This window comes from Boleophthalmus pectinirostris, unplaced genomic scaffold, assembly GCF_026225935.1.
Source record: "Boleophthalmus pectinirostris isolate CB_2022bp ecotype Guang Dong unplaced genomic scaffold, ASM2622593v1 HiC_scaffold_8, whole genome shotgun sequence".
Taxonomy (NCBI): domain Eukaryota; kingdom Metazoa; phylum Chordata; class Actinopteri; order Gobiiformes; family Gobiidae; genus Boleophthalmus; species Boleophthalmus pectinirostris.
The window spans coordinates 29,345,858-29,361,154 of NW_026571515.1; the positions used below are offsets into that span (position 1 = coordinate 29,345,858).

The 15,297-nt window shown below is 37.8% G+C and overlaps 1 protein-coding gene across 1 annotated transcript in view; it reads right to left on the reverse strand.

Annotated features, from left to right (window-relative positions):
• Positions 1-131: 131 nt before the first annotated feature.
• Positions 132-15,297, reverse strand: part of fgd (faciogenital dysplasia) — a 58,535-nt gene continuing 43,369 nt past the window's right edge. The window contains exons 2-19 of the mRNA XM_020929735.2: positions 15,108-15,278; positions 13,943-14,144; positions 12,877-13,429; positions 10,784-10,873; positions 8,982-9,118; positions 8,218-8,374; positions 7,914-8,052; positions 7,382-7,440; positions 5,872-6,018; positions 5,698-5,790; positions 5,259-5,338; positions 4,842-4,872; positions 4,401-4,505; positions 3,964-4,011; positions 3,600-3,701; positions 3,395-3,523; positions 2,849-2,989; positions 132-2,569 (exon numbers count right to left, since the gene is read on the reverse strand). Coding sequence (XP_020785394.1) covers positions 2,315-2,569; positions 2,849-2,989; positions 3,395-3,523; positions 3,600-3,701; positions 3,964-4,011; positions 4,401-4,505; positions 4,842-4,872; positions 5,259-5,338; positions 5,698-5,790; positions 5,872-6,018; positions 7,382-7,440; positions 7,914-8,052; positions 8,218-8,374; positions 8,982-9,118; positions 10,784-10,873; positions 12,877-13,429; positions 13,943-14,144; positions 15,108-15,278 — 2,639 coding nt within the window. The 3' untranslated portion in view covers positions 132-2,314. The remainder of the gene's footprint in view (positions 2,570-2,848; positions 2,990-3,394; positions 3,524-3,599; positions 3,702-3,963; positions 4,012-4,400; positions 4,506-4,841; positions 4,873-5,258; positions 5,339-5,697; positions 5,791-5,871; positions 6,019-7,381; positions 7,441-7,913; positions 8,053-8,217; positions 8,375-8,981; positions 9,119-10,783; positions 10,874-12,876; positions 13,430-13,942; positions 14,145-15,107; positions 15,279-15,297) is intronic.

Consider the following 15,297-nt stretch of genomic DNA (forward strand, 5'->3'; position numbering starts at 1 on the left):
GGCCTGATTTCTTATTTAAATGAAAACAATTCTTTCCTGCTCTAAATTTAACATAATTTTGAGAGACTTTTGTTAAATGGCCTTCCCAAAACCACAATCTAAGTTCAGTTAATATAAAAAATACACAAATGTCTGGATGAACCACGTACAAGATCTGTTTATTGATGATATGCTTGACTGCTCCTCCACACCACACAGTCCATTTAAAACACTCAAAAGTTGACTCTTGCTCACTTACAGTATGACAAGAATGAATTCTGAAGCATAAAAAGTGGGAGTTTGCAAAAGCACAGTATATAAATATGAGTGAATTCACATGCAGAAATCCAATGTAGAAGAATTTTTTGCAACTCTGCTTAAAGGCTGGTGCAGATAGGAGCAGGGCACAGGGGGAAGGCAGAGCGGACTTTAAAAGTACAGTACTTGGTTTCCATAACAACCACCAGGAGCATGCAAACTCAGAGTAAAATCTATTGGATTGTTGCAGCATGTGTATAATACTGAGATACTGAACCTGCAGCCATTTTGTCCAGTAGGTGGCATTCACGTCCCAGACTTTGGCATGTCATGGTTTCAGATGGAGGGCAAGAGCCTATATAACTCTATAAGTGATTCACTGTGGAACAGTTTTAGAGATTTGCTATACAAATTTGCCATATTAATCTCATGGTTTAAATTCCTTTCAGCTGACAACAAGCACGCCTGGTGTTGAATAATGGCACGACATTCTGAAGCTATTGTGGAAAAAAAAAATCCCTTGTGTTTATTTATATTGACAGAGAAAACACTGTGAACCTTGTGCCCATTTTTGTTTGGGTTTGTGCCTGTCAGATGAATGCAGTCTAATCCCTACAGTTTAAAACTGAGCTGGAGGACAGGTCGGAATTCTATGGTGGAATTTGCTGTTACTGTCACACTCTAGATTTGTTGACATTGTTCTGTAATTACTGGGCCTATCCGCATAAACGAGGTTAAACCCCTTCTCTTTTAACATTTAAGTGAAATTACAGTTTCAAAATAGCTTCAAAAATCTGTGCATTATTTAAGACCAAAGAGAATGTTTTCAGCTGAAAAAACAGTTTGCGGAGTCAATCCCTAACAAATAAGATAAGATTCAACATCAATGCGGATCAAGGGTTTCAATATTTCTTTCAAAAATAACAAATCTTCTATAGAGCTGTATAGGTGTCTGCTTCTCCATCTGACCAAAATCTAGAGTGTGAACACAAATTATTTGGCTGTGCATTAAAACTATTGAAAAGGTTTATTACGGATTATTAACAGAAGTAGATCTGACAGTAGGGGTGTCAGGTGGCCAGCCACAAAAGTACATCATATCTGCTTATCTTAAGTTAAAACGGCTTTACTATTTCTTCACGCACTATACTATACAATTACTGTACAAAACCTTCTGAACTGACACGCGTTACCAGCAGCACAATCTGAGCTTCCTGTGTACCTGACATCCCTGGATCATTTTTGTAGTTTTAGTTAGAATCAGTCACTTTATTCACTGAGCCATTCACTAGACTTTGGATTGGATGGGCTATTATTCACCATATATTCACTATTTATTCAACATATATTGCAGAAAAAGAATGACGTAACTTAAGTTTCCCTTAACCTCAATCCTACATAGAAAGAGTGTTCATGGATTTCAGGCAATTAATTCCTTCCCGATTTTAAGGATTTTTTTTTCTTATTAAAAAGGTATATTTTAAATGTGATCATTGCTATGAGGACGGCTACCATAGCTTGAAACCAATGAACAGTGTTCAGGGATGTTAACTACACATTAGGCATTAGATTGTGCATTCCCAGCAGATGTGAAGAGGACAGAGAGGTGTCACAGGGTTTTTACACTAGCATTCAATACTTACAACAATAATAATATAATAGTAATAACAATGGGAAGGAACCCCATCCCACTCTCACACATTCAGAACATTCACACGGACAAGTTAATGCTTCACAACACAATTATAGCATAATGTTGAACTTCATCTTAGAAAAACACATAAGAAATTTCATCAGCTATATTACAAATAAAACTTACAAATTCAAAGTTCTCCTCTGACAAAACACTGACAAATAAAATATCCTAACCACACACAGTGGTGATGGTGGCTATAGGTTCCTGACGAAGATAAATTTAGCGTGTGGTTGTTAACATAAGACTGCAGTGGTTTAGGAAGGATGGAGTGGTCCGATCAGGAGAAATACAACAAAAAAGTGCCAAGGTAAAGTGATTTCAAGTAATCTGTGCTTTAGACACAGAAGAAGGGGGAAGGGAGAGGGCAGTCCAAAATGGCCGCTACTGGCTCTTCCTGTGTTCAGTCAGGTCTATGGGAGGTGTATCTTGAGGATAGAGTATCTCTCCTCGTGCTGCTCGGGACAGAAGCTCTGCCCACCTGCCCTGTTGGTCTGCCTCCGGGACACTGAGGACCATAGTCTGTTGTGAGTTACTCAGGCGAAGGCCATGTTTCACTTCAGATTTTTCACCCGACGACACAGACACCAGGCTGACCTCAAACCCAGGAAGAGGAACCGCCCGAGCGCCTTTAGACTCCTGTAGAGGAAAAACTTTTTTTTAAATACTACATAAGCCTATATATTATGTAGACACACGTACAATGGACTGAAATGTGGGAGCTTTGCATTTTAAGTAGTTTCTCATATTAAATGTTTTAAACTTTCAACCAATACTGGATGTCAGTGTATTGCCATTTCAGCAGTACTAACAGAGCAAATGTGGTGCACATGTGTGTAGTCCTGGACAGATGTAAAAATGAAGAATAACAGAAACACATGTGGCTACACAATAGAAGGAAAGAGAACAGTTCCATACCTGTCCATTGCTCTGTAGGAAAAGCACAAGAGGCTCAGATTTGGTGACAGCGACCCACACTTTTGACCAGTTTTTTCCTTTGTCCTGCAGCTGCATTTGGCCACACAGTATGCAGTTCTCCGCTGTCAGGGATATCTGCCTCTGTGGTCACACAAGTAAGAAATTATTAAGATAATAATCAGTATCATCATTATCATATAATCATCAATACTCATTAAGAAGTTATTATATTATCTGAATACTCAAATTTTACCCTTTGTGTCCAACAAATATGTAAGAGGTGTATGGACTAACAATTAACAAGTTTTCTTTTTTTCCACTCCATGGAATTTTCTTTAAATGTAACACTTGCGTGCATGTCAATCAAATAAATAGACATATACATTAGTATAAATACACTAAAATGTACAAATCACAACAAAATCACTTGATTTCCAACTGTGAGCTTTGAGTTTCCTTCATTAAAAGCCTGATTGTGGCAAACCCTTTACACAATGTTAAAGTAAGTCAGCATGATTATACTGTTCACAAATGCGTGTGACTTACCTCAGGCACTTTGCGTTTCTGTTCCAAGGTGGCGCCCAGACTCTCCAGACTGAGGCTGGCTTCGTAACACTCGGGACACACGCGGCTCGTCTTGTTGTCCAGACTTTTGGAGCACTTGGCACAGATGGCCTGTAGAAGACACAGTTTACACTTTCTGAACATTTTCTCACTTTTGAATCTAACTACTCCTGACGGCTGCACTCACCGCTCCACATGACTTGCAGTGGTGTTTGCGTTTGGTGAAGTTGAAGCTTTCACTGCAACCTTTACACGTCTGCTTCTCCTTTTCCTTTTTCTTTGAACTTTTCTAAAGAGAGAATGAAAAACCTTTGATTTCAACCATACAGTTTTAGATGTTAGATTTAATTTCTTATTTCTTTATTTGTTTGAGCCAGGCACAACAAAATTCAAAAACAATAACAAAAATAGTTATATGTACATGAACATATTTGGGACCTGGTGTTCAAAAAGAGTAGGATGAAGTTTAAAAAACTTATACTAAATTGTTTGAGGTTGTAGCTATTAAGCAATTATTATTTGGCATCATTTTTTTTTTTTCTTCAACTCACTCTTTCGTGCATGCCTCCTTCTAAGTCCACTGAAGTGTTCCATGGGCCCTGTTGAAGACAGCAAATGTTAGTCTTGCACTTCCTACTACATACCACAAGGTGTCAGTAAAACACAAATAAATGCACAAGTCTTGTTTCTTTGGCCAAACTCCAGTAGTGACAGGCCTAAAGTGGGTCAGATGAGCTCTATAGAGTTTTGTATACACTTAAAGTTTTCCCTATTAGGTCATAAAGAGTCGTGGAGAAGAGACTCCAGACAGTACATGTGCAGCTGTGTAGAGAATGACTTGTCTTTACACTTCCAAAGATGGGAAAATGTTAAGGGCAAACAAAGGCTATTCTATGGAGAGGATCAGATGATAAATTATACACAGGATGGGGCACTAATTGACTCATTGAACAGATAAGAAATTAACTTGAATGAGGAAGTGACTGACCGGTGAGTCAAGCATGTGGTCATCCTCTCTGGAGAAGGAGCTGTTGAAGGCTTTGTTGAATGTCTCACTGTTTTGTTTGTGCTGTTCAATGGTGGCCCGGATCACCTAAACAACACGAGAGCAGAGAAAGGGTTTCATTATAGCACAGGAAGTAGCAGTCTCACTGACAGTGTGTGTGCATGACTTATACAAGAAGTTTCAAAACTGTCAATGTCTGGACTAAATGAACTGACAGTAACTTTAACTGTAACCATATATATTCACAGTAATATGTTAATTGTCATACACTGTTAATAAGCACAATAAATATACTTAAAACTGCCAAGTGCTGAAGACTTTAAAAATTGTAATGTATTTAATATTTAAACTAACTGAGCCATCTTCTTTACTGCTACCTATAATTACAGTACAACTATTATGTACAATGTGTAAGATACTTGCCTGAATCCAGTCTTCCTTCTCTTCAGCCGTCCTATAAAGCAAAGAAGAAATCATTATTATAATCTGTAGACCTACGACCATAAACGACTGCTTGGGAATGTCACTCTGGGTTAATTAATAATGATTACAGGGATCAAAGTAGGATAATCTAAGCATGTGCGATTTAATCTAAATGTCATATAAAATGTCTGTGTAACCCCTCAGTCGCCAGGTACGTTTATGTGGGCTATACTCTCTACAAAACAATTAAGAATCACTTTTAACTCCATGTACAAATAGGAAAAATAATAATTATTAGGATTCAGTTTGTTTTTCTGCACAACAACTATTATGACAATTGTAAAGTCAATATTCTGTTTTGGAACTTCTAACTTCTGCCACATGTAGCAGTGTTGATCCAGATGTGCAGCTGTATACCTGGCCTGCAGCTCCAGTGAACGCTTTTTGCCGATAATGGCGAAAGTGTGTGGAAGATTCTGCTTCACATTTTCCTGCACCTGATAAACAAAGAGAAAGAACAAGAAGAAGAGAGTTTTAAATTGCTACTGGCCAATAAAAATAGTATAGTGGATAAAAACTGACAAAAATTATGTTAGGATGAAAAATTATCACATCATGAACACTATGTACCACATAGCTGGTAAATTTTCCTAAAAAAAAGTCTTTGAGGAAAATTAATGGAAATTGAGTGGACATTGGACATGATGTGGGCAGGACTGTTGAGCATATATAAATAATACATAAAACACTTCGTTTAAACAGATTCAACAAAAGTATGTGTATGATATACCAAATATATAAATAAAAACATGTATTAACAAAAAATAAACTAGAGAAAATTTAAATCAAACCTTACCTCCATTCCTGCAATGTCAATCCTCTCCCTAACACTGAACTTCTGCCCCATCAGCCGTAGTTTAGGCACACAGTATAGCACCATGTTGTTGAACTGAAAGAAATCCACTCAGTCAATAATACTACAGTAACATAGCTATAATATTGTACTGCAGACATCTGATATTGAACTCACCAAGTAGAGGTATCGATCTTGTGCTGTTCCATTTTTAGCTGACATCTTCTTGATATGTCCCTCTTTGATGAACTCATTGGCCGGATTTACAATGTCCTCCTCACCTCCAAGACGCTCATATACTTCCAGCAGTTTGTGCATCTTCTCCTGAAAAATCACAGACAACAAAAGGGTATATTAAAGGTGCATTATGTAACTTTTTGGTTGACGGTCCGTCACCTGCTTGTTTCTATGGATATGTCATTGTCCTGCCTGGAATGTTCCACAGTATGACAATAAACAGTTCTACTTTAGATTTATAAAATTAGAGATGATTTTATAGCTCAAAAATACCAAAAATAGGCATTCTGACTGTGAAAGGGGTTACCTCTCCACAGGTCTGACCCATAACTTGGTCTGGTTTGGTCTCCATGATGCTAAAAAAGGCTTATTACAATGCTTTGAAACATTCCAGAAAAAGCAATATCTCCACAAAAAAAAGCATTTGACGGACCTTCCACCAGAAAAGTTACTCAATTAAATAGAAGAAAACATAAAACTACTTAATTAATACCCTAAAACTAAGACCTAACCTCTTAATTAGTAGTTAGTTAAGCTGTTACTAAGCCTGAATAAACTAAACCTATTTGTTAATTCAGTCTTTTTTATGCTTTTTTGAGGCTAGTTAAAGTGTAACCCAATATATTTATTTGACATATTTACTGAACTTATCTGCTGCTAGGTTAATTTAGGGAATATTATATGTTATGGGGTTCTTCAGTAATGGTAAGATCAATAAAGAATATAACTGCCCACTGTAATGGTTTTGTACATCCATTGCGTTTAAATGAATGAGATAAATTGTGAAACATGAAACAGGAAATGGTAGCTTCCTGTCTGAAGTTCACCTCCTTCACATGTCAAGTATTGTTGACTGTCAACAACATCTTAAACAAGCTTCACGTTACTGTTAATGTTCTAAAAATATTATAACTGCTGCTCTATTCCAATGAAGTGTTGTGTTTTAATGAGAGAGCCCTTTTTGTCTGATTTGGAACCCAGTGTAATATGACTCGTTTTTTTTGTGTTTGGTTTTTTTTTTAACTCATTTGACTCTGTTAAATGTGTTTTGGCCACTATTGCCCCAAGTATTGCTCAGTTTAAATACATTTATATGAAATTCTTAGAAAGAGAAACAAAAATATATGATAATATGTGCTGGCAGTTTTTAGATTTGAAGTTTACTCTTCTTTGCTTTGTTTTATCACGTTTATTAATAGTATTTACTCAGTCATTAAAGTTAATACATAAAAATAAATTAATTTAGTCTATTACATGCTATACTTCACTCAGTGTTTGTGCGAAAGTATCCAATTTCTAATAATGCTAACAAATAAAAGTTAATACTTTCTTTTTGTTTTTTCAGAATCATCCTGTCTCCTGCCCAATCTAGAATGACATCACCATGATATTCTCCATTCTGAGAACAGCCCCATGCTGTGTAAATGAGGAATGGTGGGATGGGACTCACCATTTTCTTGATTGCTGCATTGGAGTGATTGGCTGCAGTGGAAATGAGCTCCAGTGCCTCTGAAACACACACACACACACACACACAAGTCCATCAAACTCTGCCTCTGGTGCAGCTCATCATCAGTGGTGATCTCACACAGTAGCACAGACTCAAGGTACAGTCATTTGTCCCAATCATGTCCTATTCAGAGCAGCAAAGGAACACAGCAGGAGAGTGAGGCCAAAACGTGATTAAGTGTTCATTCAATTTGAGACCTAAAACACAAAATGCTTACTACAATGTTCGGATTAAAATTGGATACTATGAGAGCACAGTTAGGCATGTTTACAATAACCCAATGTCAAACCTATAACTTGTAGCATTATGTAGCATTATATCTTATTTAAATCTTTACTCCTTATACTAGAGCTAACTACTAGTTGTACTTACTGCCGCTATAGGAACATTGTGTTATTCATCACCCATTGTAAAAAATTAAAAATAAATATAAATATAAATATAAATACATTTGTCATATACAAACTCTTACTCTCAGCATCTTTGCGGTCCAGGGCGTCTTCAGGCAGTTTCTTCAGATAGTCTTTGAGCAGCATCTCGTATCGAGGAATTCTCTGCACCGGCTCCAGCATGTGATGCTGCAACGTCAGGTTTCCACACACCTCCTGTTTCTGTAGTAACCAACACATAACCCAAGTTACTAGTTAGTTAATAGAGTAAAGTGTTACCAAAGCTGAACTATTAAAATAACTCAAAACAAAATACACATTCTGAATGATTTTTTATTCTGCATTTTAATTCTATTTTGCAGTGTAGATCATAAATGCATATTATACCTGTATATTTTGTACAACGCTCTTGAACTGAGACGACCGCTGTGTCCAGGTGTTGACCAGGTCCATGGCCCGGTCAAAGTTCTTCACATATTCACCGTACATCTTCATAAAAGGAGCCAGCTTCTGGAGAATGTCTCCAATGCGTGGATTTGAGTCCCTATAAGCAGTAGACAGCAAATGTGGAGTTACATACACCGATAGGACATAACTTTATGACTACCATAATGAAAAATGATATTTTTATCCATTTGACTTACACCCAATGTAAATGTTAGTTCTCAATTAATCACTACTGTTCTTTATTTTAGAATATATTCAGTTGCTTATCTAAAACATCAATTTAAACAACAAATTGCTCACATGCTGCTTAATATATGATGAAGAGTCAGTCAGCTATCCATTTCACCTGGCAGATCCAATTATGCTGTTATGGCTGTTGGATTTTACAGAGCAGATGCAAAAGCTGTGTTGCACTGAAGAACTTTAAATCACATTATTTTATTGAAAAGCAGAAACACAGTTAAACCATACGTGAAGTGATTTTCCAAAACACATAGAGAAGTAATTATCTACATTACTAACTGATGATGTTGGCACAAAGCTACAAGAGCAATGCATTTCCTGCTTGAAAAAAAAAAAAAAAATACACCAACATGCTCTCATTTTTAAAGTCCAACCCCAATCTGAGCCTATTCCTGACCTGACAGTGATTTCTGCCCCTCGTGTGTCACAGCTGTCCAGGTATAATAGCCCCAGTGCCCTACCATTCTCCGGTGATGCGTGTCTTGAGCTCTGGGAGGAGGAACTGGTCATGAAAGCAATAGATGGAGGAGATGTTGGAGAAGATGCCTGTAATGACGTCCTGAGGGATTCCAGCTTCCGTGAGCTTAGTGCAAAATACCTGCAGGGAGTAACAGTAGGCAGAATGAGACCGGAGATTCCAAAGTCAGCACATATGAATGCAAAAGGTGGGATCCCTGCACCCAGGAACATGTTTAAGACAGAATATAAGCTTGCTGTAAATATCTGACACACTTTTTGTTTGTTTCTTATTTAACAAGAAATATGCTAGTTTTATCTACAGAAATTTAAAGATGCACCATGTAACTTTTCTGGTGGTGGTGGAGGTGGGGGGGTGGGGGGTGGTCTGAAACTTGATTGTCTTCATTTTCATGTTGGTTGTATTAATGTAAACAATTAGTCTTCTTACAGTGAATGTACTTGCCTCTCCACAGAATTGAGCTGTAAGTTGGCTTGGTAGCATCTCTTACTCCATAAAGAAAATGCCCTACTGAGGGATATTCCATGGAGACAAGCAGGTGGCAGGCCCACCATCAGTAAAGATACACGAAGCACTTTTAATGTTTTCATTTTCTAGCACATTTACTATGCTGTAAGAAACATACAAAGCAAATAGAATGAATCTGAATAATATTACGAGAAAATATTTAAAAACAGATCTTTTGAAAGCACCACTTCCACATTTTGAGTGTTACCATAAATATCAAGCTTATCCATAATCACAGTTATCTACTCAAAACTCCATCATAAACTAATAGTCAAACAAATAATATATAGCAAATAAATGGGTACACTGATGTTTCCACAGAAATAAGTGCATCTGAAAGCTTTTTGACAATAACAGGAAGTTTGGCACCAGTCTGCCATCACACAGATAAACTAACATGTGTGAGCTTAGGCAGTACTGCACCAGTGTACTACATACAATGAACAAAGAGGAAGAGCACAACCACATGGAGTAGAGCTGTTCAATACAGTGAACCAACTACAGAACATGTTTCTCTTATTGGGAACATGTGACCTTTACCCACATCAAGAGTCACACCAATTTTTATCATTAGTTATCTAAAATCTGCACTACTTGAGTGTTATTTTTCATTAATTCAGACATAATATTTTCAACAGTTTTTTTTTTTGGTATATACATACAATATATTTGGTAAGGTCTAGTGCATGTTTTTCAAATTAAAACTGTCATGTAAATTATTTCAACATAACTAAACAAATATTGTCATAGTAGCATGATGTATGGTTCTTAATCATCCAGAATAGAAGAAATTATTTTCAGTTGTTCTAAAATTATACAAATACACTGTTAATTTGCTAATACATGTCTTCTTAATGGCCAATAATAGTCTCATGGCATAGCATAAAATCCAAGCCACCATAGACCTTGTCCTTGTACTGGCTCTATTATTAAACTCCAGACTACAGCACTCAGTAAGCATATTTTTTTAACATATCTTTTGAGACGCACAATGCCCAGTGGTGACAACGCTGTTTTTATATGTCTAAAATTAGCACACGCAAAGTCTGGCTGTTCCTCATGTGATGTTGTTTAAACTCTCAACATAATCCTGTCATCTGAGGAGGGCATGTCGTCTAGTGGCACCTCTAATCCAGCTCAGCCCTGATCTCAATCACTAAAACCACTGGCACACTCACCAGACTGAAATTCAGACCGGATGTATTTAAATGGAGTAGTGCCACAGTCATTACAGGGCGTGTGTACAGGGCTGATAGGAGACAGCGGTGACAGTGTTACCTGGTCCAGGAGGTTAAGTCTCTTGACGTAGGCCTCTTCAGTGTGGAGCAGCTCTTTGGCGATGTTCAGCAGCTTTTGAGCCTCGGAACACTGGAAAGAGTAGTAAAAGATTTGTGTAAAGTAAGTAATTTGCGTAGAGGTGATTCTGCTCATTCTAAGATAAGAATACAAATTTTCTACTAAGGATGGACTAGATCTCGTGCTACAGGATGTCGCGAGATAATATTCCCACAAGATTGTGCACACATGAGGAAAATGATCTTGTGAGATTTTTTGTCCATGTGTTTACATTTGGCACAGACAAAAAAATAGCTAAATGAAAAGTTACAATAATCAACAAAAAATAATATAATTTTTTTTTAAAAGTTACACCTGTTTGAAAGTTTGGACTGCACAACTTTTTATCGTGAACTACATATGTCAAAATCTTGTCTAGTTGTCATCATGAACCCAATTTCATGTCTTGTCCCACCCTTTTTTTTCTACCTCTGCATTTACAATGAAAGATGTTTGCAGCACCTATTCACATTTCAGCACAGGCATTGTTTGTCTGGTGTACCTCTTACAAAATCTTCATATTATGTAAGTGGAAGAAGCTCATTACAAGCTTTGGTAAATTATCACAGTCAGAATAGTTCACATCCGTTGTCTGCTGTCTCACTCATTTTCATCTGCAGGTTTTCACATAGAATTATTAACAGAATACTAAGTCTCGCAGGGTGCAGAGAAAAGCCACATCCTCTGTCATCAGCAGTGTTCAAGCAGTCAGCTGCAGTGTCACAGATATTCACACAAACAAATGCCTTAGGACCACAGTACTGTAGGAGAGTACTGCAGTAGTAGAGGGGAGTACTACCACACAATTCAATCTCCTTTACTGTGGTTTTGAAGTATGTGGGCAGACTCAAAGTTGTGGGTGGCATAAACACAATATTTTTGGTTTACTTTACTGCATCAGTACTAACCTGTCTGTGAACTATTAGGCCTACTTATTATTAATTTGCTAATTTAAAGTATATTAAAGTAATATTTAAGTAATGTGCATTGAAGGTAAAAGAAAAGAAGGTAAAATGTCTAATGTGATAAACAGAAAAATATCAACTTTAAAATACTTTCAATGGTGCACATTTCATACTAGTTTTAATTATCTCTGTACATATTCCTCTGTGTCTGGCCCATTCCAAGCACTTTGTTGAAACTACGATTACTTGATAGTTGAAGACTCAACAGACCACCAACCCTATTAGAGCCAGAGTGTTGCTTACAATCAATATATGAGCTGAAACTGTATCTATGGAAAGGGCTATGCCTCTGACACACACTTAAGTCACTGCTTTTAGACACATGCGTTTTATGCAACATCTTAAATACACCTAAGTCAATTGTGTGCGGCTGAGATGGTATATACAGTTACATGAGGCCTGCTTTGAAACCACTCGCTCAACCTGAGATAATAATAGACGCAGGGCTGTTTTTCCATGACATGAAAGGCTGAGTGGCTCTGATCAAGCTTTTAAACTTGTGATAGAAATTCCTGGAAATTATGATGTAAGCTGCAATTAAGAGACGAACTAGGGGTAAAACCTCATTTTTCAAGCAGTGGTCAGTTATAAAGGCTTGGCCAGTTTTGTGCATTAAAATACCTTTCATGCAGAATTTAGATTCAGATCTCTCTTCAAATGCAAAGTATCACACACTATGCTTTGAAAACACCACTTCTTTGTTTATACTCGTAAGACATTATTGAACTCCATTATTGAATTAAATATATCCAAAATGTAAATACATTTTTGCCACACATAATGTCCATAAAAATGAACAACCTCAGTCAAGATTTGTTTCACTGTTTAAAATATGGCTGTATTATTGAGAATGTATATATGAATCTATATAATGTATATATGTGTGCTAAAATAAACAATGCCAAACAATAATTGCAGAAGAAAAAAATATATATTTTGAATTGTAGAGGAGAATTTCCACAGTGAGATTTATTTCACTACTTCCATCTTGCCATGAGTCTTTTCTTAAGGCAAACTAATCAGGTTTGGTACTTCATGATGCTTAAAGACTCCATGTTCACATATACTTACTTTTTGTGTTTCCGAAAGATATCCACTTGTCTCTGTCAAAGACTGAATCTCCCCACTGCTGCCTTCGTCCAAATCGCTGTCCTCGTCTTGCGTAGAGTCACGTTTGCTCCCAGCCACACAACACGACACGCTCTCTGTCTCTGTCACGCTATCGTAATGCTCCTCATCTATAGCATCCTCATTCGGGAACACCTCTCCCTCTACTGTGCAAGATGGACTGTCTATTCCACTGTCCCGGTTCGGAATCTTGCCGTTCTGGTCCGTAGCATCAGGATTGTCCACTTCCTGGTCTACGTCATCAAGGCAACGGACGCTGACGTCAGAACAGTTGTCCAGCTGGGTGTCACTAATGTGGACCGAGGAGAGGCGGGACAGTTCGGGCATCTCGTCTCCGTTCTGGTCACTAAGGGGATTCAGTGGGTCCACCGAGGGGGAGGAGTCTGTGGATAGCTTGGCAATGGAGTCTGGCCCACAGGAAGTGATGTCAGAGGCAGTGTCCATCCTCAAACTCAGATGCAGTTGAGAGCGTGGCAGCACCCCCAGGATGGGAACCCTGTAGAATAAAAAGCAGAACCATAACAATTATTACAGGGTAAAAATTATGTTAAATCAGTAGCAAAGTGAAAATGAGACATGCTTTTACATGAGGGATAGGATATAAAGTGTTACAGTACAATTACAGTACATGGAAATCAAACAATGTGTTCCTACTAATGCAACTATACTTATTACTAATACTTATACAATACATACTTTTTAAAATAACTAAATCTTGAAACTAAATTTGACAAGAAAAAACGTTAATTTTAAAATAAAATAAAGAAGATTAGTGTATTTTGATGCAAGATGCTAATTTCAGTAAAAAGGTAGCAATTACAACAGCCATTGTATCAGTATCAGTACCATATTGATACAGGTAGTATCAGTAGTAATATTATATGTGGCTGAAGTACTATTATATGTGGTTGAAGAAAAAATTTAAATTTCAGTGGCAATTGCAAGTGGAGGATTTGCAGTACTGTCATGTCTACCACAAACACATACTGCATACTGTATGCTTTCTTACCTGGAGTTTTCAAACTTCTCTATGAGCAACCCCACTTTCTGGACCTCTCTTGGGGGCTCTGCGATGGGAGGCGGTGGGGTGAGGGTGGGCTTGGGTTTGGGAGGAGGAGGTGGAGCAGGCAGAGGTCTGGATGGAGCTGGAGGGATCCTCTTAGGTTTCTTGTCTTGCCCAAGAGCAAGAAGGTGCGCCGGCTTAGGGGGCACTAAGCAATATAAAAAAACAGGATTAGGATCACAATAGCACTATGCAGTTTAAGTAGTCCATAGATGTCCCAGTTGTATCTCCATGGTAAACAAAATCTCAAAAATGTAATCCACAAAATCATGAGACAGTTAGTCCAAGAGAGAAGCATTTAGTGGCTGTGCAGATCGAGACTTTGAGCTGCTACTGCCGGTTCACTTCCTTATTTCAGAACAGGATGCTGCTGATGCAAATGCGCACAGCCGTCAATGCAGTTACACAGCAAAATGAAAAAATAGACCAAGGCAAAAAAGGGAACTTCTATTATTGTCAGACTTACCCAAATTCTGCAAACTGCATGCTTAAAAAAGTTCTTTAACAGCAGAAAAGTTTGTATCAAATGGATTTTGATAAAGGCAGGAACTGTGAGCATTTGTCAGAGCCATTAATATTAGCACTTCCTCTGAATTGAAACATCTGACTGAGAAAGAGAGCTCTGAAGGGTGCATATTTCTCTATAGTTGTTTATTATGTGGGTCAGATTGAAATATAATGGCCCAGGCCCAGTATTCTATATCAGCCCTCATGAGAAACTGTTCTCTTGTTGCAATTGAGTCTTGACCCAAATGCCCAAAGGAATTAACTTTTTATGTGAATGAGTTGGCATTTGTCATCAAGAAAAGAAAATTATGAACCAGGTTGAATTAAAAGTATAATAACTGGCAAGTATTTATGTTTAACCAAAGCCCACAAAAGGCTACAGGACCATGCACTATGATCCTGTTGTCTTAATATAATTTGGAAATTTGGAGCAAAATTAGGCCTATTACAATGGTTTGTCATTCAAGACATAGTCCGATAAAGTATTCTAATTTCCAGTTTAATTTCATGGACACATATCCAGATTTAAATAACTCTTCTAGTTCCAGTTGAATTTCATGATGATTGTGTACAGATGATGCTGGCCGCTGTACATGAATGTTACCTTGAGGTTTCTGAGAGATGGGTGGTTTGATTGGAGAGGAGGGCTGAGGGCGGGGCTTCAGGGCTGGCTTCCCGTGACATGGTCTGAGGGTCGGACTCTTTTTAGGCGTCCGCGGGGAGCACAGGTACTCTGGTTGTCCGTTTTGGTACTGCAGGGAGGACGGGGGGAGGTCTGGAGAGAGAAGCAAAAA